Raw genomic sequence first — 26,669 nt, 5'->3', positions numbered from 1 at the left:
CGGGAAATGACAGACTCTTCCTGGGAATGTCTACTGCAAGACTGGGTAGATTAATGATCCAGGATTTGTCCATCTGAAGAAGCATCCAGAATTACCTTGCAGTTTAGACCCCTTATTCTTTCAGACACTCTAAGAATTTGCACTGTGGTTGTGACGCTTCTGGGTTTGGCACGGATGATACAAAGATGGGCACTTTGTTGTTCCATCGGGTTGGGAAGAGATCAACCCTCGGATGAACCCCCAAAAATGCAAATCTGACTAATGACAGCCATGTGAAGAGACCACTTGGTGTGCAGAATCTGACCTCCATTTGATAATGAATCAACAAACATGATGAGCCTCCCAAAACAGAGAAACGTTGCATGTTTCTTTGTGACACAACAATCCACATAGGTTATTTAGTGCTGAGGCAAATGAAGTAAAGTGACTTTCCCCAAGGACATGCCACAGCAGCCAGAAGGATTAATTTGATGAACCAACACACTTTTGGTTGTAAATCCAACATGTCAACCACCGATCAGCTGCTGCTCAGGACCTGCCATGGAAGATGATGATGAAATGGACTCACTTGGTGCATATCCATGGAATGAGGCTTAATTTGCAAAGAAGGACACATAACGGATACTGTTTATCCATTCTGTGTACTTCTTTTCATTTCCCAGAAAATGAACATGAGGTACTTGCATGATGAAGGGAGGTTAAAGTAGGCATCCTTCATGTCAAGACTGACAGCAAATCAATCTGGCTGTCTCCATTTTAAACTTAGGTGTGGCTATGAAATTGTTATGCTGGCTCAAATCGATTGCCAGATGAAGTTTCCATTCGCCTTTGGCACCAGAAGCAGATGAAAAAAAGCCTGGAGAGTCTGGCAATATGGCTTCTGAACAATAGTCACTGGAAAACTCTTGAGAAGTTGGTCAGTAGCCTTGTGCAGATTGTGAATGGCAGTATGGCTTTTGCAAGGAGACTTGTGTATTTATGAACAATTCTTCTGATGTATCCAATTTTGCTGTAGAAAGTTAGAAAAACAGGTAGATAATAAATCCTCTTATACCAAAATGTGTGATGTAGTTTCTTTAATAATTTTTCTTATCTAAGATTATGACAAGGAACGAGAATGAATAAAAAAATATGTACATCTGTGCTTCTCCATTTTTTCCCAGTTTACTGAACTGCAGCAAATGGCAAAATCTTGAGAAGCTGCAAAGTGTGTGACCTTGACCACATGGTCATGATGTACTTTCTTTGCTAATTTTTCTCATCTGAGATTATGACAAGGATCAAGAAGAAAAAAACTTGTGGGTCCACATTCTTCTTTGAGTTTACTGGAACTGTAGCAAATGGCAAAACCTTGTGATTCTGTGAAATGTGTGACCTTGACCTCATGTTCAAATGGTTGAATGAGTGTCTCACAGAATGATTCTTCTTAGTTTCATCCAAAGTATGAACAGATTCCATTTTATGTTTGGGAAGATGTGAAAAACACAAAAACTTTAATACACATTTTCTATCGATGTGATTATGACCCGAAAGTCAAGCATGCTGCAGAATGACTTATCTTAACTTCATAATGATTGATACAAACTGTGAGTAAAATGCATTAAATGGTTTGGGAACTATAAGCAAATGATAAATATAACCCAAATTTTCTATGACTGTGACCTTGACTTGAAGTCAAAGAAGCAGAAGCAAATATGTCGCAGAATGAATTGACTTATCCTGGGGTTGACAAAAATTAGGAAGATATTCCAGAACAATCGTACCAAGTTTGAATGGCCAACTGATCTTGAAATATAACAAATTGTGTTTATATCAGCAAAGAGGAGACTTCAATCAATACAAACAATAGATTGTTGAATTGCATGCTCTGCAACAGATCCAGTGACATGTAAAGTATCCCCTTTTTCCATGTCAGTCAAGTGCTTTTTAGTTACTTCCACTGAGTCTGTAAGTTTATAAGACTTCTCCATACAGTTAACACCAAACGAAGCTCCAGGATTTCATACGCTAAGTAGTGTGTGAAGAAACTGAGTGACATAGATCTATCAGTAATAGTAACACATGGACAATAATGAATGGATATGCATAAAATAGCGGGGAAATAACAAAGTCTGAGGACACATCAACCATTTAAGAAATATTAGCACATTAATAACTTTAACCAAAATGTTAATGCACATTTATGACTGTGACCTTGACCCAAGGTCAATGAAGCCATGCTACTGATCATCGGGTTTAGAAAATATAAGCATATGAAATCTGTTAACCAAAACCTAAGTGGAAATTTTCTTTGCCTGTGACTTTGACCCAAAATGTAATTCAGAGGATCAAAATGTAATTCAGTTCATAATTTAGGATGAAGTTCATATTAAAAAGGCTGAACTATTAAGCAATTTATCAGGTATTTATAGGAATTGTATTAAATCATCTGGAAATGGAAAGGTATATAACAAAAATATTGTTCCATTTAAACATACATGGTACTCAGGTAAGGCATTTTTTGTTATCAATATTGCCAGGGTACTCTGATTATTCACAAAGTTCATATTAAAACTAAGCAAAATTCTAAATTACATTGATGAGTGACCACACCACATTAAAAAAGCATTCTCAGGGTCCAATGCATGTCTTACTGGAATAGCCCTTATGACAGTAATTCAATCTTCACAGATAGATCCACCCTTATTGTCAGCATCAGGAAATATGGGTTATTACATTTTCATGTCTTGTCATGATCTGGATTTTATCATGCTGAAAACTCAGAGAGAGAGTCTAATAATCAAGATCAAATTGCAATGATAATAACATAGATGGATTAGATGTCACATCAAATTGCAATCATAGTAACATAAATGGATAAGTTGTCACATTAAATTGCAATGATAATAACATAGATGGTTTAGTTATCACATCAAATTGCAATGATAATAACATAGATGGATTAGTTATCACATTAAATTGCAATGATAATAACATAGATGGATTAGTTATCACATTAAATTGCAATGATAATAACATAGATGGATTAGTTGTCACATTAAATTGCAATGATAATAACATAAATGGATTAGCTGTCACATTAAATTGCAATGATAATAACATGGATTAGTTATCACATTAAAAATTGCAATGATAATAACATAAATGGATTAGTTATCACATCAAATTGCAATGATAATAACATAGATGGATTAGATGTCACATCAAACTGCAATGAAAATAACAAATGGAGTAGTTATCACATCAAACTGCAATGATAATAACACTGATGGATTAGTTTGTCGCATCAAATTGCAATGATAATAACAGATGGATTAGTCATCACATCAAATTGCAATGATAATAACGGATTAGTTATCAAATTGCAATGATAATAACAGATGGATTAGTCATCACATCAAATTGCAATGATAATAACGGATTAGTTATCAAATTGCAATGATAATAACAGATGGATTAGTCATCACATCAAATTGCAATGATAATAACGGATTAGTTACCACATCAAATTGCAATGATAATAACAGATGGATTAGTTATCACATCAAATTGCAATGATAATAACAGATGGATTAGTTATCACATCAAATTGTAATGATAATAACAGATAGATTAGTTATCACATCAAATTGCAATGATAATAACAGATGGATTAGTTATTACATCAAAATTGCAATGATAATAACAGATGGATTAGATGTCACATCAAATTGCAATGATAATAACATAGATGGATTAGTTGTTGCATCAAATTGCAATGATAATAACAGATGGATTAGTTATCACATCAAATTGCAATGATAATAACAGATGGGTTAGTTATCACAACAAACTGAAATGATAATAACAGATGGGTTAGTTATCACATCAAATTGCAATGATAATAACAGATGGATTAGCTATCACATCAAATTGCAATAGATGGATTAGTTATCACATCAAATTGCAATGATAATAACAGATGGATTACATGTTGCATCAAACTGCAATGATAATAACATAGATGGATTAGATGTCGCATCAAATTGCAATGATAATAACAGATGGATTAGATGTTGCATCAAATTGCAATGACAATAACAGATGGATTAGATGTCACATAAAATTGCAATGATAATAACAGATGGATTAGATGTCACATCAAATTGCAATGATAATAACAGATGGATTAGATGGTACATCAAACTGCAATGATAATAACATAGATGGATTAGATGCCACATCAAACAGCAATGATAATAACATAGATGGATTAGTTGTCACATCAAAATAAGTGATTTTTCTCATATAAATGTGTAAAGTTGGAACGAACAATTTAGCTTCTGATTTATTTAGAACTGAACAAGAAATCTGTCCATATCCCACATATGTCCCCACCAACATGATGTAATTAATGGGTAAAGGTCTAAGTCAAAAAGGTTCCATAACTCCATAATAATTTACCAGATAAAAATTAACAATCGAAAAAATACTGGAACTAAATGCTCTAAATTAAAGCCTTAAATCAAAGTTTTGGTTTCAATCTGTCAAGTCATTCAAACATTACTGAAAGGCTAAGTTTAAGTTCTAAGTCAATCGGGCCATAACTGTTAAATTCTTGCTGAAAATGGGGACAACTGAAAAGACTGTGGCATTCTTAGTTTAAAACCTCATGCCATTAAATCCTTCAAACATTATTGAGGGGGAATTAAATATGAATGCAATGCAATAGGACAGGATATGAGGAAATGATTGGACACAGACAACACCATATGCTCCCAAAAAGATACAGCAAGAGTAGACAAATTTAGATGTTGGTGTAAGAATGTATTCAAAACCTCAAGTTACCTTCAAAATATCTGTAGCAAAGAATGACTCCCTTTCTCTGGTTCCACGGTTTTTCTGCCTCTGGGGAGCCTGGGTGGCTCCTGATGGATCTTTACGGAATAGTGTGTTCATAACAGTGATGTGAAGTTTGACACGATCGTACTGATGCTGCATCAGATTAATGCCAGCAAATGAATCAACTATGCGGTCCACTAGCATCTGTAATCTACAGGATAGAAAATAAGTACATGGGGCCTTTTTTACTGACTTGCTTCATTATCTACTAAAATAAATTAAAACATAATAAACAGATTATCCAAAGTGTTTATATCTTAATACAATATGGCCATAAAATGATACAACTATTATTGTTCTAATTAATCAATTCAGTTAAGCATTAGTCACTTTCATTGAGATGATCAATTAATCTATTACAATTTTCGATTTCACCTTTTTTAAAAATCTAGCATATAACCTTTTCTGTGGTGCTAAATAACCATACAGTGCTGGTGTGCCATAAAACCACAATCAATCAATCTTTCACTTTTTATTTAAATTCTTTTCTACATCAACTGCGCTGTTTAAGACTGTAGGCTGTTTGCAAAATGGCCCAATTCTGCCAAATGAAAATGTACAAAAATTGATTATTAATCCAGCTCTTATTAGTTATCTGAAGCTGATGATTTATTAATCAATCTTTGATAGGTTATCTGAAGTTGATGATTTATTAATCAATCTCTGATTGGTTAGCTTAAGTTGATGATTTATTAATCAATCTTTGTTTGGTTATCTGAAGTTGATGATTTATTAATCAATCTCTGATTGGTTATCTTAAGTTGATGACTTATTAATCAATCTTTAATTGGCTATCTGAAGCTGATGATTTATTAATCAATCTCTGATTGGTTAGCTTAAGTTGCTGATTCATTAATCAGTCTTTGATTGGTTTGCTGAAGTTGCTGATTGATCATTAAATTTTATTTTCCTTCCCTACACCAAAAAATGCATAATTCCCTCATTATAATAGTGTCCATAGGAGTCATAAAGGATAGAAACTTACAGTGAGATCACCTTTTAATGAAAAACATAATTTTACTACTAATTAATGAAATGGGATCCATTATCAGACTTGCTTTTGTGTTATGATAAAGTGCCCTTTAGTGAGGGAGTCTTGTATGTTTATCGCTATACATTGCAATTCCAAAGTCATCAGTCTATCAACATGACATTTTAAATTGCGAATTGCTTGGATACCATACCATTCACAGATGCTTTAACTCATGAACGATCAAATAACTATCATATATGAAGAAAAAAAACCAAATCATCTGATAGCAAAAATCCAAAGGAATAAATCCTGTATTGCCACTATAAAACCACAACAAATGCACAACTAAAAAATATGCAGGTATATAAAATTTTCAAAAAGTATTTAAATAATATCAGCCTCATGTTCATAAAACATCAGGCTGATCAATGGAATGAAGGTGATACAACAAAGTTGGATCATCAGTCCTAACCTTATGAACACTTGCTTTTGACTTTCAAATACAATTTCTTATTGCCTTTCATTTAGTAGAGGATTAATTGATCATGACTGAATCTTTATCAAAGTGTACATTTTTACCTAATCACTCACAAAATAAATAAAGTTCAAAGGAAATTTTACCTAACTACACACATAGCAAATAAAGTATAAAAAAACGGTTACCCAATTACTCAGGGGACCCAGGTGGCCAAGTGGTCTAAATTGCTCACCTCTACCGATAACTGCAATCTAACCTCTGTCCACGTGGGTTTGAGCCTCATGCTTGGCCAGTGTGGATATGTGAGATAGCTTGCCAGTAGCATCACATGGGTCAATGGTTCTTTCTGGGGTTTTCACAGGTTCTTCATAAACCAGTTATACTGGGAGCCATGTATGATCTGTATTGTGCTGAAAAATGCCAATAAACACCAAACAAAAACCTAATTACTCACAAAGTAAAATAAGTCTGACTTTAAGAAGGACCTAGTTTTCTTTCCATTGACTTTTCATACTGCGCAGGAATACTATGACCCATCTTACCTGGCCATGGGTCATCGACTCTTTTATAGTATAATAGATGATGCAGAGAGTCAGGCAGGTCATAGCACTGATCTAAGAAATTTGTATTACTCTGTATGATTTATATTTATTACCAAGTTACTGCATTTTTTTCAAGATAAATTGTGCATCTGTGATATGTTCTTTTAGCATTCACTGTTCTTGCTTTCAATGCATTTGAATTTTTCAAAACTATATCACATCCACTTTTAGTGATATTCACTGCTCTCACGTCATATGACCTTGATCATCAATAACCACTAGTGAAACATCTTGTTGAGGCAAAAATGTAGAAACCTATGAATGTTGAGTGGCTCACAAACACCAATAGATTCAATGTTTCAGCTTCTAATTGGTGATTTTCTCTTGGGTTGCTGATTTAGCATGGGTGATGTTATTGTTGTTGCTGCTGTTGTTATTATGGTGTAAAGTGCTGGTATAGACAAATCTCCACTTAAAGTGCACTGGAAACCAACTGGGACCTGAATGAAGTCCCAGAATTTACTAATGTTTAAAAATTTCCAGATCAGTATCACACAACTATTTATATCCAATCACACTTAAGATATACATCATGTGACTGTTTATATCCAATCACATTAAAGAAATACATCACATGACTGTTTATATCCAATCACATTAAAGAAATACATCACATGACTGTTTATATCCAATCACATTAAAGAAATACATCACATTACTGTTTATATCCAATCACACTGCTGAAAACTCAGTCAAATCATAACAACTGCAACTGTAAGAAATTAACAACATGAGAGTACCTCTTTGTCAAGCCCCTCTTTACTTTAGCCAGAAAGCAAAAAAATGTTATGCTTAATCTAAATAACTTTTAATTTAAATTTAATCTATGGCCTAGATGGAAGGACATGCAGACAGATTCCAAAGAGATCACTAAGCCAATTTCCCACAATGGTGACTTCCAACCTCCGGTGTCTGACTTAACTGAGTCATCAAGCTAAATCAGTGCTGGCATATAGGGCAGCCTTCTAAGTTGTTTTACATTATCAGCCCTCTGATATCTGACCTTTGCTCTTTCTGAATGAATCACCATTAAGTTGAACTTTTTCAAACAGATAATTGACTTGGGTTCGATGATTGTTTTCAACCTTCTCACACCAAACATATGAACTATCAAAATAAAAAATTAACTGAATGTCAGCATCAAAGACATTAAACTTGGCTTGTTTTGTAGTTTTGATTCCATGATTCCCAAACTTTATCCTATCCAAGTCATCCTAAACCATACTTTTTTATATAGGACATTACCACATATATTGATCCTAAATTTCTGAACTTTGACTTCTACCTGTCTGGGTATCATCAAGCTTATTACTTATAAAAAGAAAACATATCCAATCATGACCTCTGAACTGTGAACCTACATATCCAATCATGACCTCTGAACTACTTTATCTGTAACCTACCTGTCTGAATCATCATATACTTTGGCATACAGGACATCAACTTCAGCTGGATCATCATTCATGTATTCTAAGCCTCTAATATGACAGTGTAGTGGTTCTCCCTTTAAGACAGGACTGAAAATATACAGGTAATTATTGTAATAACATCAGAATTCATTTATGAACTCTAAGACTCTAATATGACAGTGTAGTGGTTCTCCCTTTAATATAGGACTGAAAATATACAGGTAGTTATTGTAATAACATCAAAATTCATTTATGAACTCTAAGCCTCTAATATGACAGTGTAGTGGTTCTTCCTTTAATATAGGACTGAAAATATACAGGTAATTATTGTAATAACATCAAAATTCATTTATGAACTCTAAGCCTGTCTTACTTTTACTCTAATGGTTTATAATTTCTGAGATTAGTAGTAATTTGGAAGGAATCTGAAACATGAAAGTATTATGGTTGGATTACTAAAGAGCTCAAGCTACATAAAATAACTAATGTTACTTGGATTCTTTTGGCAGGGTTGGTTTCACTTTGTCGTTTAACATTTTATTTTGTTAAGATGTATTATACTGTGTGTGCTTAAATCAGAAAGGACTGGATTATGGTCAGATTAGTCATGCTAAAGATCTCAAATGACACAGAAAACATTGGATTGGTTGTTGTTGTTGTTGTTGTGGGGTTTAATGCCATTTTTCAGCACGATAGGCTATACATGGCAGCCAGTATTAATGGTGGAGGAAGAACCCGGAAAACCCCGGAAAGAACCACCGACCCACGAGAAGCTACTGGCAAGCTTTCTCACATGCCCACATTGGCTGAATCTTAGACTCAAACCGCTGCAGACAGAGGTGAGATGGCAGTGATCCGTAATGAAGAGCGCTTTAGACCACTCGGCCACTCGGGGCCCTCATTGGATTGGTTTTGGTATTTAAAATTCGTCAAGATATCTAAGCATGTCTTATAAACACTGAAATTACTCCTGATTTAAATTAAAGCCTCCAAACCAAATTTTATAAATCTCCTGATTAGCATTTCTAAGCTGACCTCTCCGTTCTGTCCCATATTTGCAGATGCATGGATAGAGGAGGGTATCACAATATACAGGTAAAACCTGTTATGATGCGATTCCACTTATAATGTAATGGCAGAATGGCTCCTGTTTTTTAATTTAAGGTGACCTGTCTTTTTAACATCCTAAATACATGCTCTCGTAAAAGCTGATTATTCATATCCCTAGCAGATTTTCACTTCCAAAATTTTCTAAACCGTATTGCCGTGCTATAGTTGTTAACAAAAATAAAGAAAAGCTATCAAGTTAAGACAAATTTCAATGCAGATTTTCTATAGGGAAGCTTTTTGAATTTTTTTTAACATGATCCAGCTTATAATGCGATGTTATTCTTTGGACACCAAGCATCACATTATACCTGTATTTGATGCTAAAGTTTATGGATAAATCTAAGAAAGGAAGATGAAGGAAGGAAATTACTTGACTAGATCCTGCTGACACCGTCTGAGCACCTCTAGAGCTTGGCTGATTTCCTTCTCATTCAGTAACACTAGTGTTGCCAGGGTAATATGAAGCTTGTCAGGGTTTTGGAATATTGTCTGGTCCAGACCTCGATCCTGTCATATAAAACAATTTCTGTGCTCATTCACAGGTACAATACACAGTTAACCTGTTTTGAGTAACCTCTCATAATATAAAATACGTAGTCATTAATGCAGTCATGAGCTGTAAAACTTTATCAAAACCAGCAACAGATGAAATGTAGGTCACAATGAGCTTCATTTGTTTGTAATGGTGTGGTACAAAAGGCACGTATAACATCATTAACATGAACAGTGTCTGTGAAATGAACAAGGTGCACAAAACTTAACTGATTTGAGCAAAATGTAAAATATGGGTCATAATGACCTATTTCTACAAGGAGTAGTGCTCATCAAGATATATTCATTCACCAATTATCATAATTTTAGATAGGATATTATTAACAAAGCATGCAAAAACCCTATGTGGTTATGAGCTAAATGCAAAAGATTAACATGAACAATATATGTAAAATGTAAGTCACTGTGACCTATCTTGTACAAGTGTGGCACAAACTGAGATGCACACAATCATCTACTTGAATGAATATAGCATGAACAGTTAATATACAAAAGTAACTAAAGTCAGTGAAATGTAAAATATGGGCCAGTGACCTACTTTTGAGATGAGGGTGTAGTTAACATACATGCATATAATCATTTCAACTGATGATTCTAGTATGAACTGCTTGAAAAAAAACTCAAAACGCAAAATTAAAGATGTGAAATATTGGTCACAGTAACCTATTTTTGTGATGAGGGTGTAGTACTCATCAAGAGGCATCCCTTCACCAAGTTTCATGATTCTAGGCATAACAGTTTGTATGCATGGTAAAAAAGAAACTTATTTGGTCATAAATGCAAAATCTTAACCTACTCCAGCAAAATGTGAATGTATGTCACAGTAATCTTCTTTTGTTGTAAGGGTGTGGTACTGAGATGTAGTCATTAAGCCTGATGATTCTAGCATAAGCAGAGCTTGACATAACAATAAAACACAAAATCTACCTAATGTCAGTGAAGCATGGGTCAGAGTGACCTATTTCTTGTGATGAGGGTTTCGTACTCATCAAGATGAATCCCCTCACCATGTTTTATGATTCCAAGTAAAACAGAATGTACACAGGTTTATTAAACCCGAGCTAAATGCATTTTCTTCTTTCAGTCACAATGACCTTGGCTTTTGACCTTTTGACCTAAAAAGCAATTGGCTTCCTCCTTCTCTCAAGTGCAAGCCATCCACAATTTTGGTCCAGCTATATAATACTGAACTAATGTTACTATGCAGAAATCATTCTATTCTGAGTAACGGTAACCTTGATATCTGAACTTGAAATCAATAGGCACATTCCTTACCCCATTGTGCAAGCTATCCACAATGTATGGTTCAGGAATGTGATACTGAGCTAATTTTACTGTGTGAAAACCTTTTTTTTTCTCCTTAAGTCCAAGTGACCTTAACCTTTAATGTTTTTACCCTGAATCAATAGGGTTCAGCCATACCCCATTTGTATGTCATCCATACAATGGATTTTGTTGTTCTAGGGTTTAATGCCATTTATCAGCACAAGATAGGCTATACATGGCGGCCAGTATAACTGTTCGCGGAAGAACCCTGGAAAACCCAGGGAAGAACCACTGACCCATGAGAAGCTACTGGCAGGCTTTCCCACATACCCATGCTAGCCAAGCCTTGGACTCGAACCCAAGCAGACAGAGGTGAGATGGCATTGATCCGGAACGGTGAGCACTTTAGACCACTTGGGGCCCCTCCATACAATGGAAGTAAAGAAGAAAGATATAACATTTTCTCTTTTTTTGATATATACCAAAATGGTTATGTGGCAAGATTCAAAATGTACAATCTTATAGGATGGGACTAAGCTTTACAATTTTGGTTTAAGTGGAGTCTTTGACAGAAAAAACATGATGATGTTTGAAGGGATGGAGGGGGATATGAAAATGTACAATTTTACAGCATTATTTTCTGATCAGAAAATTGTGAAGGATATGTAATTTTTCCAAATTTAGATCTTTAATTTAACAATCACTAACTTTTGGGGCATCTTTCATGAAGCATGAAGTGGAAGACAAAGGTTACATGAGTTTAAAGAATCAAAAGAGTGCCTCTTGTATTTAAGCCTATTTCAGTACATAATGCTTCCATTACAAAATATAATCATGATATCTTACAACACCTGGTTGTCTTAGAACTTGCTTCACTGCATCAGAGTGCAGAAATCAGCATCTTGCACTCTCTTACATGTGAACAAGAGGTCACTGAAACTGCATTACCCCATTTCCTGAATGTTTAAAGAACAAGAGTACTTAAATACATACCCTGCACTTGTTCTGCAGTGTTTTACATTTTAATATTTTTGAGAATGTTTATTTTACGTGCTTAACTTTTATTGATGATTGTAGGTTGTAGTTCAAACTTATGATCATTTGTAAATAACATTATTTAGATAGCTAACTTTTTGTCCATGATTGTAGGTTGTACTATATGATAATGGTAATCTGTCAACATGTTTACATGGCTTTCTTTATGATCCTGAAAGTCCTGGAAGCATACTAGTTTACAGTTTGGTGTAATTTTACATTAAGATAAAAGAATTTTTTAAAGAAAATACTTGTTGTGACATAGGTCAAGTGGGAATGTAAATAAAAGAGGTTTTGTCAGCCCGTCTTCATTCCTATCTAAAATTTGTCTGTGGAGCTATTTACTGTTCGGTTCAGATAATTCTAAAGGAATTATTTAAATCATTCACTGGAATTACTAAAGTGCTCATTGACTGGATTAACACTATTCTTCTAGGATTATTGTGAATGCATCCAAAAAACATTCTGGATTATATTACTGTGATACATCATGACTTGGTACATCAGCATAATCAAGAATGTTAGTTCATCAGCACATTCAAGACTGTAATTCATTTGGAATACTCTGTACTTCTGGACCTATGATTGAACATTTAGAATTATTTGTAATTTAATTCACAATACCTTTGAAATATTCATTTTATAGTCTAGGGAATTAAAATATTTGTTGAATTATTGGTTTTGCTTCTTTCTGTTACATAATTTAAGACTACTGAGTTGTAACCCTAAAATGCATAAATATTATTGGTATTATTTTAATATAATGCATAAATGTTTGGTAAATGTTATTGACATTGTAAAATGTAATAAGTTAATGCTGCTCTTGTAAGTGTGGCAAGTTCTCTTTTGCTATTCAAATTTCATTTCTTTCACACAAAAGCAATATAAAAAATAAAAAAAATAAAATAAGTAAATATGATACAGTAAAATAAGTCCTGTGACCACCACTTCTGCCAAAATATGCCAATCATTTCATTTCATCTTCTTACAGCAATAAAGATATACATCTATCATAAAATGTTTACAGTTATATTTCAAGATCACTTTTGGCAACAGAACTGCAAAATTAAGAAGGTTGTTATTGTACGGTTTAACGCCATTTTCAGCACACAACAGACTATACATGGAGGCCAGTATTAATGGTGGAGGAAGAACCCGGGAAAAAAAAACGGAAACAACCACCGACCCACGAGAAGCTACTGGCAAGCTTTCTCACATACCCACAAATTAAGAAGGTAATATTTAATTATCCTGTCCATAAGTTAAATTGACATGTCCATAATTTCACACTCACTTCAAATGTAGCAAGGGAATTTCGCAGTTAGCTATGATAACACTTACTCATCTGTGTATGAATTAGTAGGTTTTATCTGGCTTTATGTAAATATAGAGTATATATGTACATGTACCAATTAATTCAATCAAGACAAATTAGTCCATCCACAAGCAAAATAAATTTATTTCAAGACAAAATCAAATAGTTTAATTCACCATCAACACAAAGAGCTCAAGTTGATACTCAAAGGGTGTATCATATCGGCACCACAGTGAACAGGTAACTTGGTTTGGGTCTTAATAACTGTAATTACCAGTACATAAAAAAAAAAAATGAACCTTTCACAATTACAGTCAAATCTGGAAAACAATAATCACTAATTAAAGACAAGGGCGAAGATCTCATTAACCCCAGCAATACAGATTGACTCCAATGACAAACAACATACTCAACTGCTATAATGAAGCCCGTTCAAAACATATACCCCTTTTTTGGATCTTGATCTTTCTGTTAAGTGGAGAAAAAAAAGATATTGATTCAACTGAATCCACATTTACTGGGGCTGAAAGAGTGTATTTTAAAGTACATGTATCACTTATGAACCTAAAGCTATCCGTGACTGGTACATTGCAGTCTGCTAAAATTTACTCAGCAGGGACTTAAGCATGTGCCACCTACAGCATGTGGGCCACATCCAGTCTGGTTAAATTTACATCATAGGGGTACATTTAAAAATCACAATCCAGCCCATGCCCTGGAGGAAGTTGTACATTCCTGACTTAAACAGAAGAACTTCTGTTGGATACCAAAGTCAGAAAAACATGCATTTGGGGTTATAATTGCTTTGAATGAGGACGTCTCCTAAATATAAAGTTGATGGTCAAATTTGGTTATCTAACAATCCTTGGTGAAGTAATTATGCTGATTACAAAGTGAGGAGGACCATAAGGGTTATACAACTTTTAAATTATAATGTGAAATGACTGCAAAGTGAGGACTGGCAATATGGGTCATAAATCTTCTAAATGTCAATGTAGGACTGGCAATGTGGGTCAACAATCTTCTAAATGTCAATGTTGGACTGGCAATGTGGGTCAAAAATCTTCTAAATGTCAATGTAGGACTGGCAATGTGGGTCAAAAATCTTCTAAATGTCAATGTTGGACTGGCAATGTTGGTCATCTTCTAAATGTCAATGTAGGACTGGCAATGTGGGTCAAAATCTTCTAAATGTCAACATAGGACTGGCAATGTGGGTCAAAAATCTTCTAAATGTCAATGTAGGACTGGCAATGTGGGTCAAAATCTTCTAAACATCAATGTAGGACTGGCAATGTGGGTCAAAAATCTTCTAAATGTCAATGAAGGACTGGCAATGTGGGTCATAAATCTTCTAAATGTCATATGTAGGACTGGCAATGTGGGTCAAAATTCTTCAAAATGTCAATGTAGGACTGGCAATGTGGGTCAAAAATCTTCTAAATGGCATTGTAGGACTGGCAATATGGGTCAAAAATCTTCTAAATGACAAGGTAGGACTGGTAATGTGGGTCAAAGTTCTCCTAAATGACAAGGTAGGACTGGCAATGTGGGTCAAAATTCTTCTAAATGACAATGTAGGACTGGCAATGTGGGTCAAAAATCTTCAAAATGACAATGTAGGACTGGCAATGTGGGTCAAAAATCTTCTAAATGTCAATGTTGGACTGGCAATGTGGGTCATCTTCTAAATGTCAATGTAGGACTGGCAATGTGGGTCAAAATCTTCTAAATGTCAACATAGGACTGGCAATGTGGGTCAAAAATCTTCTAAATGTCAATGAAGGACTGGCAATGTGGGTCAAAAGTCTTCAAAATGTCAATGTAGGACTGGCAATGTGGGTCAAAAATCTTCTAAATGTCAATGTAGGACTGGCAATGTGGGTCAAAAATCTTCTAAATGGCATTGTAGGACTGGCAATATGGGTCAAAAATCTTCTAAATGACAAGGTAGGACTGGTAATGTGGGTCAAAGTTCTTCTAAATGACAATGTAGGACTGGCAATGTGGGTCAAAAATCTTCTAAATGACAATGTAGGACTGGCAATGTGGGTCAAAATTCTTCTAAATGGCATTGTAGGACTGGCAATGTGGGTCAAAAATCTTCAAAATGACAATGTAGGACTGGCAATGTGGGTCAAAAATCTTCAAAATGACAATGTAGGACTGGCAATGTGGGTCAAAAATCTTCTAAACAACAATGTAGGACTGACAATGTGGGTCAAAAATCTTCTAAATGGCATTGTAGGACTGGCAATATGGGTCAAAAATCTTCTAAATGACAAGGTAGGACTGGTAATGTGGGTCAAAGTTCTCCTAAATGACAAGGTAGGACTGGCAATGTGGGTCAAAATTCTTCTAAATGACAATGTAGGACTGGCAATGTGGGTCAAAAATCTTCTAAATGACAATGTAGGACTGGCAATGTGGGTCAAAATTCTTCTAAATGGCATTGTAGGACTGGCAATGTGGGTCAAAAATCTTCAAAATGACAATGTAGGACTGGCAATGTGGGTCAAAAATCTTCAAAATGACAATGTAGGACTGGCAATGTGGGTCAAAAATCTCCTAAATAACAAGGTAGGACTGGCAATGTGGGTCAAAAATCTTCTAAATGGCAATGTAGGACTGGCAATGTGGGTCAAAAATCTTCTAAATGGCAATGTAGGACGAACAATGTGGGTAATAAATCTTCTAAATGACAATGTGGAAAAATTGCAAAGTGAGGGGGACTGGCAATCCGTGATATAAACAGAACAAGCAACGTGGGCCATAAAACTTTTAAAATAACATTGTAGGACTGGCAATCCGAGAAAAAGATCTTCTCCTAAATGATAGTATAGAACAGGCAATGTGGGCCATAGATTTTCTAAATGACAATGTAGGAGTGGCAACCAGGGACATATATCTTCTAAATGGCAATGAAGGACATACAATCAGGGACATAAATGTCAATGTAGGACTGGCAATCATAGGGGTACATTTAAAAATCATTCACTGGAATTACTAAAGTGCTCATTGACTGAATTAACACTATTCTTCTAGGATTATTGTGAATGCATCCAAAAAACATTCTGGATTATATTACTGTGATACATCATGACTTGGTACATCAGCATAATCAAGAATGTTAGTTCATCAGCACATTCAAGACTGTAATTCATTTGGAATACTCTGTACTTCTGGACCTATGATTGAACATTTAGAATTATTTGTAATTTAATTCACAATACCTTTGAAATTTTCATTTTATAGTATAGGGAATTAAAATATTTGTTGAATTATTGGTTTTGCTTCTTTCTGTTACATAATTTAAGACTACTGAGTTGTAACCCTAAAATGCATAAATATTACTGGTATTATTTTAATATAATGCATAAATGTTTGGTAAATGTTACTGACATTGTAAAATGTGATAAGTTAATGCTGATCTTGTAAGTGTGGCAAGTTCTCTTTTGCTATTCAAATTTCATTTCTTTCACACAAAAGCAATATAAAAAATAAAAAAAATAAAATAAAGTAAATATGATACAGTAAAATAAGTCCTGTGACAACCACTTCTGCCAAAATATGCCAATCATTTCATTTCATCTTCTTACAGCAATAAAGATATACATCTATCATAAAATGTTTACAGTTATATTTCAAGATCACTTTTGGCAACAGAACTGCAAAATTAAGAAGGTTGTTGTTGTATGGTTTAACGCCATTTTCAGCACACAATAGACTATACATGGAGGCCAGTATTAATGGTGGAGGAAGAACCCGGAAAAAAAACCAGAAAGAACCACCGACCCACGAGAAGCTACTGGCAAGCTTTCTGACATACCCACAAATTAAGAAGGTAATATTTAATTATCCTGTCCATAAGTTAAATTGACATGTCCATAATTTCACACTCACTTCAAATGTAGCAAAGGAATTTTGCAGTTAGCTATGATAACACTTACTCATCTGTGTATGAATTAGTAGGTTTGATCTGGCTTTATGTAAATATAGAGTATATACGTACATGTACCAATTAATTCAATCAAGACAAATTAGGCCATCCACAAGCAAAATAAATTTATTTCAAGACAAAATCAAATAGTTTAATTCACCATCAACACAAAGAGCTCAAGTTGATACTCAAAGGGTGTATCATGTCGGCACCACAGTGAACAGGTAACTTGGTTTGGGTCTTAATAACTGTAATTACCAGTACATAAAAAAAAAAATGAACCTTTCACAATGACAGTCAAATCTGGAAAACAATAATCACTAATTAAAGACAAGGGTGAAGATCTCATTAACCCCAGCAATACAGATTGACTCCAATGACAAACAACATACTCAACTGCTATAATGAAGCCTGTTCAAAACATTTACCCCTTTTTGGGATCTTGATCTTTCTGTTAAGTGGAGAAAAAAACAGATATTGATTCAACTGAATCCAGATTTACTGGGGCTGGAAGAGTGTATTTTAAAGTACATGTATCACTTATGAACCTAAAGCTATCCATGACTGGTGCATTGCAGTCTGCTAAAATTTACTCAGCAGGGACTTAAGCATGTGCCGCCTACAGCATGTGGGCCACATCCAGTCTGGTTAAATTTACATCACAGGGGTACATTTAAAAATCACAATCCAGCCCATGCCCTGGAGGAAGTTGTACATTCCTGACTTAAACAGAAGAACTTCTGTTGGATACCAAAGTCAGAAAAACATGCATTTGGGGTTATAATTGCTTTGAATGAGGACGTCTCCTAAATATAAAGTTGATGGTCAAATTTGGTTATCTAACAATCCTTGGTGAAGTAATTATGCTGATTACAAAGTGAGGAGGACCATAAGGGCCATACAACTTTTAAATTATAATGTGAAATGACTGCAAAGTGAGGACTGGCAATATGGGTCATAAATCTTCTAAATGTCAATGTAGGACTGGCAATGTGGGTCAACAATCTTCTAAATGTCAATGCTGGACTGGCAATGTGGGTCAAAACTCTTCTAAATGTCAGTGTAGGACTGGCAATGTGGGTCAAAAATCTTCTTAATGTCAATGTTGGACTGGCAATGTGGGTCATCTTCTAAATGTCAACATAGGACTGGCAATGTGGGTCAAAAATCTTCTAAATGTCAATGTAGGGCTGGCAATGTGGGTCAAAATCTTCTAAACATCAATGTAGGACTGGAAATGTGGGTCAAAAATCTTCTAAATGTCAATGAAGGACTGGCAATGTGGGTCATAAATCTTCTAAATGTCAATGTAGAACTGGCAATGTGGGTCAAAATTCTTCTAAATGTCAATGTAGGACTGGCAATGTGGGTCAAAAATCTTCTAAATGTCAATGTAGGACTGGCAATGTGGGTCAAAAATCTTCTAAATGGCATTGTAGGACTGGCAATATGGGTCAAAAATCTTCTAAATGACAAGGTAGGACTGGTAATGTGGGTCAAAGTTCTCCTAAATAACAAGGTAGGACTGGCAATGTGGGTCAAAATTCTTCTAAATGACAATGTAGGACTGGAAATGTGGGTCAAAAATCTTCAAAATGACAATGTAGGACTGGCAATGTGGGTCAAAAATCTTCTAAATGACAATGTAGGACAAACAATGTGGGTAATAGATCTTCTAAATGACAATGTGGAAAAATTGCAAAGTGAGGGGGACTGGCAATCCGTGATATAAACAGAACAAGCAACATGAGCCATAAAACTTCTAAAATAACATTGTAGGACTGGCAATCCGAGACAAAGATCTTCTCCTAAATGATAGTGTAGAACAGGCAATGTGGGCCATAGATTTTCTAAATGACAATGTAGGAGTGGCAACCAGGGACATATATCTTCTAAATGGCAATGAAGGACATACAATCAGGGACATAAATCTCCTAAAGGATAATGCAGAATGTTGGCAAATTGGGGAGGCAATCAAATCCAACAATCCTTGGTATTAACAGCAATACTGTGGAAAGCAATGTAAGAAGAACATATATTATGGAAGCCATAACTCCTGTACCTGTCATGGAATATTAAAAATAAAAAGTAATTCAAAGTCTTAACAATATAAAGGTGCATGCCAAATTTATTTACATTAAATAATTCTTGGTTGTTTTTGCAGGAACAAAGGTTAGAAGGATGAGAATGCAAGGGCTATAACTCAATAACTCTAAATGAAATTCTAGAATCCTGAAAGTCAATCTGATCCATGGATTCATCAATACAAAGGTACATGCCAAATCAGGATGAAATCCAACAATCCTTGGTAAATTAATGAAGCTGAATTGAAAGTCACTGAGATGGGCAATCACAGGTTGAAATATCTGCCAATAATTATGTTAAATGATGGAAATCATTCAAGGGCTAAAAAAACACATAATGAAGTGTGGTTGAACTCCAATAATGTTTGGTAAAACCATGCTGTGCAAATATTGTCAGGAGGAAAGGCAATCAGGGGCCATAACTCCTGCAAATGAAGTCATGGAGTTCTGGGACTTAGTTAAGGTCTGATCCATGTATAAAGCCACATAAAAAATTGGTTGAAATCCAACAAATCTTGGTAAAGTAATGCTGCAGAAACAAAAATCAAGCACAAAAGAGCAATCAGGGAACATAACTCATGTAAATACAAAAGAACACTGGAAATCAAACACATGGAATATCTCATCAATTTGGAGCTACATAAAAATCTGTCAGTAGTTTTTCTGCAGAAATGAAAGGCCAGTGATCAATCTGAGGCCATAACTTCTTTAAATGAAGACAGAGAATGTTATAAATAGAACTCTTTTGAGATCTCATCAACATAAAGCTGCATATATAACTGGGTTAAAATATAATAATTCCCACATAATTTATCTTGCAGAAACCAAATAACTGATGGATGAACAGATGGAATGAAGGACAGAAAGACAGACTGACATGATTACTATATGGTTCTGAGGACAAATTAACTAAAACATCTATAATTTGTACCAGCTCTGCCAGATTTTAACCTTAATTAGCTGATAAAGGTGATTGGAATTTGATCATGTTGAATTACTGCATTTTGTGTGTGTGTGTGTGTGTGTGATTTGGACTTTTAACGTAGCTTTAAAAAAGTTCAGTCATATCACTATGATGTCCCACCCAGTCATATTATCCTGACACTAGGCAGACCAGTCCTAACACTAAACTCTTAATGCTGAGCACCTAGTGAGGCAGCTGTTAGTACCACTTTTATAAATCTTCGCTATGACTCTGCTGAGGTTCAAACCTGTGACCTGCATCTGAGGTGGATGCGTTGACCACTAGGCCACCAGATGGGTCACTGTATTTTGTAAAGCTTTACAAATCCTAAATAAATGTAATGGCAGTCTGTTCAGAACTTGAAAATGCATCTGAGTGGAATGTAGTCCTACATGTAAGACCTGATGCTAATATTTATGTTTTGGGCGTCAGGGTCTTACAGCCTAACTAACGGCACTGTGTAGTGTGTTTTGACGTCGACTATCTTCGTTACAAAAGTAAAATTTTGAGGAATATTTCACACAACTGACAACCAAAATAATGACGCTATTCTACAAAGTAAAGTTATAATGTTTTAGTCAGACTTTACTTACTCTGATGCCTTTTCTCTAATAAATTAAAATTCTCACAAAAGAAATGGACCCATTTTCAAGTTTCTTTGGCCTACATTTCAGCTGGCTGGAAAGCGATGAAACCAGAGAATGCCGAAATCAGGTTAAGTATAAATATTATTTTTTAACGAAACAAATAAAAATATATATTATGCTTATTGGAACACTAAGCAATGGTTCATTTCGTTCAAGAAACAGATTCCCAACATGAACATACTTGAACTTACTTCGGCATAACTTGACTACCATCACATTGCAACAAATTCAAATGTATGTCAATGGAACATGAAAATGCATTCATTTTCTAGTGTCATATTTTCATTCCACCAGGATAAAGACAGCACAGTAAGTATATTAATTACACATAAATTAGTGGAAAAATGTCGATATAGGCTGCCAAGTGTGTGAGATTTCCTAAAACTTTGATTACTCATTCCGATGTCAACGACATCGGAACACACTATACAAGGCCGTTATTTGGATAGTAAGACATAGCACTGAAACAAAATCAACATGTGCTATGTCTTACATGTAGGACTAAGTGGAATGATGAATTTGTTTGGAGTTTGAAAACTTCTGTAACAATATCATACAGATGTAAAGAACTGACAGTTTTTGCTATTTTAATGAAACTCTACTTGGCCATTTCCTAAATCATTCCAATCAGAATATACTCAACCACTCCTGTCACACCTGAAAATAACTTCAGGCTGCACATGTGTATCATGATCAGAACTATTTCTATTAAAGATAACTCAATCAATACCTAATGTTGTAGTAATTAAGAAGGCAGCTTTTTTATGGAAGGCACCCTTAATTTCATTTTACACTGATTTTGTGTAAATCACTGTGGCAACAGGAATGGTTCCACTACAGTTGTAAATTCCACCTGGCAACCATTTTTATCTTACAGTGTCCTAATTTAATGTAAGTAAAACTTCCCTGCCAGTATTTGCCCTTCCTTCCTTTCATATCTGTAAAAAAATTTACAAAACTGGAATTGTAAATTTACCTTGTAAACATTATTGGAAGTGACCAAAGAACACACAGCTTCTGAATTGAAGTATCAACTGTACTGATCCCTTAATTAGAGCAATATTTTATGCTTGAATAGCTGACAATACATTTTGGTATGCATTGAGAAGCACACTGACTTAAACAAACAACCTGTGATTTGTCTGCCAAGGTACAAGTAAATTTGGAGTAAAATGGTCAACAGTAATATTTGATGCTAAATTCCTTTTTTGTACAATTTCACTTCTTATGAACAGAACAATGTTTTATTTTCAGGACATTCTATTTCAAACAATTATTTTTGATAATATTCAATATTCTAATTTACTTACATGTGTTTTCTTGGTAAAGATATACACAGTCCTATAAATCTGCAATGCTTTGAATACTTTCACAAGTACAAATAGTAATGCGAATCTTTATTGTTAGGATTAGATTTCAATCCTTTATCAAGGAACTGTAATTCAATGTGAAAGTAATGAAAGGGAAATAACTCATCTACCATATGAAGTACACTCATTTCAATAACACCTGTAAATAACTGCATTATAATGCATACAAAATTTATATTGTGTTGGATTAATAAAAATATAAATTTGTTGACAGCACTGTATCATGTTAAGGACTTGCACTAAAAAGCTGGGTTTAATAATAATAATGATGATGACAAAAATGGTCATATTGTTTGATACAGAAATGAAATATATGTGTGCTTGTGATTTCGATTTTTAATGTAGCTTTAACAATTTTGTTGTCCAGCAGAAGCTTTATGTTTATCTGCTATAAAGGGACACCTGAGTGTGAGTGATCAAGGTCAGAAGTTTAAAAACGGATACCATCCTAAGTGTTTAGAATTCCCCAAAATGATCATTTTGCAATACAAATTTCCATAATCCTAGTGACATGGATACCTAATTTGTATGGCTAAAATTATTCATGGGCAAGCACTATTAGAGCTTTCTTGAGGTATAGAGAATGCAATGAGCAATGTTACATTTAGTTTGTAGGCATTTTGTTAATGAAATTGGTAGTATCCACATTATTATGAGTTTGGCAGCCAATACAAATAAACAGCAAGCAGAGGCGACATACAAATGCATTTTCAGCTGACTCATTTAATGAATATCGATGGATCACAACATGTTACCAACACTATTGTGAACACAGGGGAATTAGGAAAAATTAAAGAGGTGCATAAAAACCAGAAGGTCATAATGAGAAGAAAAAAAAAGAACAATTGTAAATATGGACAGGTACGTGTGCCCTTCTAATATATAGATAGCTCAAACAAAATAATTAAAGTAGTTCACATACACCATCACACTGCACCAAGACATCCATTTTAAAGTCTTCCATGGCAACCTTGATATTAGCAGCTCTAACAGGTATTGACAAGAAGTGAGTGAACTGCTCTTTCTGCCGTGCAGAGTTTGTCAGAAGGTCAATCCTGGTTTTTGCAGACAGGACTCCCTTCCGATCATGTCCAGAGATCACTGTAATTGAAATATTGGATAGGTGTTTCATGTTTGATTTTAATAAAAATCAGGCAGCACAATTACTTATGAAGTACTACTTTCTGCTGAGTAGTGAGGATTACACTCGGCTCACATTCAGAAAAAAAGAATGAATCAACATTGCATCAATCCAATCTTGTAATACACACAAATGTTTGACTGGCAAATAATCCTGAAATAGTTTAATTAAAAAATTCCAGCATTCTCAAAGCCACGGATAATTAGAACCAATCTCTGACACATTTTCACACGAGTCACAATTGCCCATTCATCACGAATCAGCTAGAATAATGAGGTCAGCTAATAAAGTACACTGACCAGTCATTTCATCCTTTTCTCTCATGGCATCCATGACCTATTTAGCATACCAGATTTTAATTCTTCTTGGTAGTCTTTGCTTTTTCCAGAGTCTAGTGTTTGAGGCATGTGGCAGGCACAAACAAAGGAGTGATTCCATTGTCTTTTGACTTAGTTAGCATCTTTCCACTTGTATGGACTCTGAACACATCAAATATTGACCAAATGCAAGGAGCAATGGACAGCTGGTCACATGTTTGGTTCACATATGGAATGATGACCTTATCCCAACAGACAGACAGATCTAAGCCGTGCTCCTGGCATGGTTATTAGAAAGTAACTGATGGTGCAACTTTATGGGCAGCTTTGAAGGTAGACATCAAACACATACTTTACTGGTTGACTGGCTTAGGGCTGTTGGCTACACTATTGATGTTGACTCTAAATACTTGATCTTGATGTTTGATTTGTGCTCTTACAGAATGCAGTATTATTTTAACCACTGAAGTAACTGCTGTTTGTTGTTGCATAGTTTTGTTCTTTTATATTTTTTATTTTTAGCCACTAAAGAGGTTAATCAATGAATTAAATACCAATTAATTAAATAAATATGCAAATTTAAGTAACAATGAAACTGTATTTTGTGTTTACAAAACCATGAAATATGAGACCAAAGAAAATAAATGAAACCACAGTATTTGATATTTGGCACCAGACATCATAATAAATCTAAGTCAACCACTTTCACCCTATAGCAGCAAAGTATCTCTAAACACACCATTATTATATCCTAAAACAAGGTGTTCATTTGTAAACCTCACCAACATGAGCACATTTGGAGTAGCTGACAAAATACAGACTGATATAGGGGAAAACATCTGAGTCACTCAAGTCGAAAATTAGATCAGACAGTTTTCAATACAACAGTCATTAAAGATTGAAAATGTAGGCTAACGTGATTGAGTTTGGGTTGAATTACCCTCCCTGAAATACCTCCACATGCCAAGTTTCATTTGTAGGTGAAACAGTGTCCAAGATTTTGGATGTAACAAATGAATAGCTCAAAACAAACAAAAACCCCCAACATTTGTTCAACATGACATAATTTGTATACAGTTGAATTTCCACATTGCAATTTTCAACTATGTGGGAGAAATAGGGTAAAAGATATTGATGATGTATTGAGCTGATCACTAAAATATGAATATATGGTCTCAGTGACCTAGTATGGGCAAGGTTGAGTTATTCTCCTTCAGATAAATACTCATAAATTTCATTAGTTAAAGTGAAACAAAGTTCAAGATAATCAATGTGTAATAACTGAAGTCCTCAAAATTCAAAAAGCCACCCAAGTATGAAAACTGGATCACAGTGACCCAGTTTCAATATAGCTGAGTCACTTTTATTGAGAAGGAATTCTGATAAGCATAGGTGAAATAGGATAAAAGATGAGAGTGTATTACTACTACTACTACTAATAACAACTTTATTGAAAGATGGTGATACAATTAGTTGCATGAAACCAGACCACCTTATGGTCCTGTTTTATCCATACTTACATACAAAAAGTAAATGTACATAGTTATACATGCATACACACAAACATAAATAAGGCATTGATAATAAGTTACATATATGGACATAATGAACAGAAAATTGAAAATGAATGTGCTCCAAATAAGTTTAATCATTGCTGCTTATAACAATACATAAACAGGGAAAACAAAGTAGAAGCTTAGTGACTTTAAGTCTTGAAGTTGTAACGTAGTTGTCAAATCGAACAGGTTCCACTTTTCATCCATTGAATCAGATTGTAAATAAATGTACTTATATTTGCACTTTGTCTAATTTCCTTTGGGATACTATTCCAAATTAGTGATCCTGAATATCGATATCTTTCATTAAAGAGTTCTTTATTTGGTTTCAGGGAATTGATCTTAAACTGGGAATGTTGCCTCATTTTCTAGCATGAAGTAGTTAACTGAGATATAATGGGATCATAACGTTTTAAACTTTGTGCATAAGTCAAGCCTTTCTCAAAAATATTTGTTCACTAACTGCTAACATCTTAATATCATTCATTGCATTTGGGAAGCCTTCAACATCATCTTAAATGAGTATGCAAGCTCTTTCTGCAAGCAGAGTAAAATGTAAATATTCTTGTCTGACGTCTTCTCCCAGATACCATTACAGTGGTTTTGGTATGGTTGTATCTAGCATTTGTAATATAACTGACTTTAGGACATATGACTTCAATGTTTCATTCCACTGCAAATTATTGTCAACCCAAAGGATTTTGCCACAGGTAATCATTTGTAGCCAAATTTCATGAAACTTAAGATCAAACTGTTATTTTTCAATTTTGCTCTCGTTTCCTTGGTAGTAACTATTAATACTTTAGTCTTGTTTACATTTACATTCATGCCATTTTCTATACACCAGGAATCTATTCTAAGTATGGCAGCTATCTGATGCAAGAGGTCATGGTCTGAATTTATTTCAATTACTGCTACTTAATTGGATTGTGGTTTTCTGCCTGATTGGAAACAATTATTATGTGGTATTCCACAGATCATACCCTTTCCATAATTTTGTGCAGAATATCTCTTACCCATCATATACCT

General features: G+C 34.6%; 1 protein-coding gene across 1 annotated transcript in view; it reads right to left on the bottom strand.

Annotated features, from left to right (window-relative positions):
- Positions 1-26,669, bottom strand: part of LOC149799366 (activating signal cointegrator 1 complex subunit 1-like) — a 34,241-nt gene that overhangs the window by 3,109 nt on the left and 4,463 nt on the right. Inside the window, exons 4-7 of the mRNA XM_089958691.1 lie at positions 23,549-23,727; positions 9,824-9,960; positions 8,338-8,451; positions 4,828-5,032 (exon numbers count right to left, since the gene is read on the bottom strand). Coding sequence (XP_089814817.1) covers positions 4,828-5,032; positions 8,338-8,451; positions 9,824-9,960; positions 23,549-23,727 — 635 coding nt within the window. The remainder of the gene's footprint in view (positions 1-4,827; positions 5,033-8,337; positions 8,452-9,823; positions 9,961-23,548; positions 23,728-26,669) is intronic.

The sequence above is a fragment of the Sinohyriopsis cumingii genome, chromosome 5, assembly GCF_028554795.1.
Source record: "Sinohyriopsis cumingii isolate HCF-2022 chromosome 5, ASM2855479v2, whole genome shotgun sequence".
Classification (NCBI taxonomy): Eukaryota; Metazoa; Mollusca; class Bivalvia; order Unionida; family Unionidae; genus Sinohyriopsis; species Sinohyriopsis cumingii.
This window is presented reverse-complemented; position numbering and strand designations above follow the sequence as displayed.